Source organism: Oryzias melastigma, linkage group LG8, assembly GCF_002922805.2.
Source record: "Oryzias melastigma strain HK-1 linkage group LG8, ASM292280v2, whole genome shotgun sequence".
Classification (NCBI taxonomy): domain Eukaryota; kingdom Metazoa; phylum Chordata; class Actinopteri; order Beloniformes; family Adrianichthyidae; genus Oryzias; species Oryzias melastigma.
The window spans coordinates 5,461,860-5,464,719 of NC_050519.1; the positions used below are offsets into that span (position 1 = coordinate 5,461,860).

Genomic DNA, 2,860 nt, shown 5'->3' on the forward strand with positions numbered 1-2,860 from the left:
AATCCCATTAAAAAATGTGGGTTATAACAATGTACGTATTTTTGTGCTTTTTTTTTAAAAAACCTTTTCTTGTTTTTAAGATTTTTTCCCCCAAAAGTATAAAATATTTATACTTATAATAAAAAATATCCAGCTCACAGTTTGACGCCGTTATAAAGGACACAGAAGGAAATTTTTAACTTTTACATTTTTTCCCATTTATTTTTTTAATTAATTGTTTTTATTTTTATGACATGTTTTAGGTATGTAATTTTTTGCCTTCTTGTTCAGGATTCCCTTAATATCAAAATAGCTCAATGGGACTTTCTTAGCTAAATAACGGCAAATGAATGAAATAAAAATTGAATAAAATTGGACAAAAGAACCTCCAAGATATTAAAAACATGTTGGAAGTCATTTTCACAAATTAAAATAATAATAATTAAGTGCCATTATTTACACAAACTTATCATTTGTGTCCAGGAGGGGGCAGTGTTGATCTACAGGGAGAAGCACGTGACTCTGAGGTGCACGTGGTACCGCGTCATGCTGCCGTCTCATTCAGAAAATTAAAGTAATAATAATCCCTTCCTCCCTTCCTTCCTTCCTTCCTTCCTGGATGACTTTCAAGTCCTGATCCGTGAATGAAAGGTTACAAACCTCCATAAAACGGCCTCGTTCCATCTAACGACCTGATTAGATGGAACGTTCTCCTCAGAAACACCACATTTGTTTGCTCTCTAAAGGTCACACTTGTTCTAAGTCAAGGATTAATCAAATGCATATTTGAAAGAACACGTTTTATGATCTGTTTATTGTGAGAAACATCCCCTGTAGACTTATTAGAGTAAATAAATCTAAGCGTTTGTTTAAAGTTAAATATTTGACTTTACAGAAATACCTCTGTAAACTTTGTCGCCAAATTCAACCTCAACTATAATCATTTAAGCTCACAGTAGTCGGTTTTAAATGGAAATGATTCAAATTTACAGAAATAAACGCGTAATTTACGAAGCGTAATGGTGATTTCTGATTTTACGCGTGCGTAAAATTGGTCTCGTGAAGGATCCAAAAAAGATTTTAGGCTTTATATCAACATTTCCAATGAAAAAATTGTGGGTTTTTTTTATTATAAACAGCGGAACGTAAAGATGAGGTCACTTAAATTTGCCTCCCAGACTTTTGTTCCCATTAGCGCACACTGTCATGTCTCCATCCCAAATATTGGGAAGGCGTGGCCACTCATCAGAGAGCTGGAGTTCCTGTGCAGGTTGCGCGCGTTCTGTGCGCAGTTTCGGTAAAAGATCAGTTCACTCGTGTCAGCGGGAGCCACAGAGCTGCACGCGCGACGCGCTGGAGGAGGTGGACAAAGCGCACCGGCTCCGCGCACCATTTCTTGGTCATTTTTTTCTTCTTCCTTTTGTTCGATTTTCCCAAGTGTTTTATCAGATGCTGGAAGCAAGCCGAGCCTGTTTCAAGAATTCACATCTGACGGACTAACTATGGACAGTCTGGGCAGCCGCTGTAAGATCGTGGTGGTGGGGGACTCGCAATGTGGGAAAACGGCGCTCCTGCATGTTTTTGCCAAGGACTGCTTTCCAGAGGTATACAAAGTCTCAGCTGATCCTGAATTCATGACTCAGAAATCTATAAATGGAGAACTGCAGGTGTCATTCAGAACATCCTGACTGACAGAGCGGGAGAAAAGGGGGGAGAACTGTCTAATTTATCCAAAAAATGCGTAAAAGTTACTTTCATTTCTGATCAACTACATTCTTCCTTTGTGCTACCTGTCATCCCTCACAATCTTTTCACGGAAAGTCATTCTCGTCTTTTTCAGAGCTACCTGCCCACCGTGTTTGAAAACTACACAGCCAGCTTTGAGATAGACAAGCACCGGATCGAGCTGAACATGTGGGACACATCAGGTAGGATCATTTCATATCTCTGCGGGCGCCTTCTCGGACACAAAATCAATCCCCCTCCCAGCCCCTGCCCCCGTGCCGTCCCCCGGCTGCGGTGATCCAGACACTTTTGATGTTTTTAGTTTGAGGTGCCAGCCGTGTCTGTCTTGTGTTTGCATTCCTCCCTGGGCAGGTCACTGTGTGTGGCGGACTCTTCTCATGCCCCGGCTCCGGGGTTCAGGTCACTCGGAGGGGCAGGAAGGCATGGATAATTCACACAGGATGGGCCTGCAGGGACCTGTAATTGCTCTAACTGTTTAAGTGTTTTCATAAGATTTAGATGGATGCCGGCTCGGGTCGGGTCAAATATTTGACACCGCAACTTGAGCTTGGAGAGTTTGACACATCTTTGGGCAAGGAGACACCAATGTTTGCTGCTTACTTTGACTTTTGATTTAAACTGTTGATTAATGAGATGACAGAGAAATAAAAACATCTATTATAGCAGGAGTGTCAAACTCAATCGCTTAAGGGGCCAAAATCCAAAACACACCTTAAGTCGCGGGACGAACAGGATAAACATTTATTAAACACTCTAAAACTACAATTTAAAACTTTAAAAATGTAACTTTAAACATAATTATGAGCTAGATATATAGCATTACCTGCAATAATGCTAGTGTGAATACTGTAAGCTGAATTTGAACATGCTAGTGCTGATCGCTGAAAATTATATTTAAAAACGCTGAAGCTGATAGCTGAAATTACTGAAGCTAATAGCTGAACACACTGAAGCTGAATTTGAAGATGCTATTGCTGATGGCGGAAAATGCTGAAAATTATATCTAAAAACGCTGAAGTCGATAGCTGAAAACGTTGAATTGTATAGCTGAAATAACGGAAGATAATAGCTGAAAACGCCAAAGCTGATACCTGAAAATGCTGAAGTTGCTAGCTGAAATCACTGAAGCTAACAG

The 2,860-nt window shown here is 40.2% G+C and overlaps 1 protein-coding gene across 1 annotated transcript in view; it reads left to right on the top strand.

Moving 5' to 3' along the window:
* The first annotated feature begins 979 nt into the window (after nt 1-979).
* The window catches only part of rnd2 (Rho family GTPase 2), a 48,898-nt gene continuing 47,017 nt past the window's right edge, over nt 980-2,860 (top strand). Inside the window, exons 1-2 of the mRNA XM_024272101.2 lie at nt 980-1,583; nt 1,820-1,907. Coding sequence (XP_024127869.1) covers nt 1,482-1,583; nt 1,820-1,907 — 190 coding nt within the window. The 5' untranslated portion in view covers nt 980-1,481. The remainder of the gene's footprint in view (nt 1,584-1,819; nt 1,908-2,860) is intronic.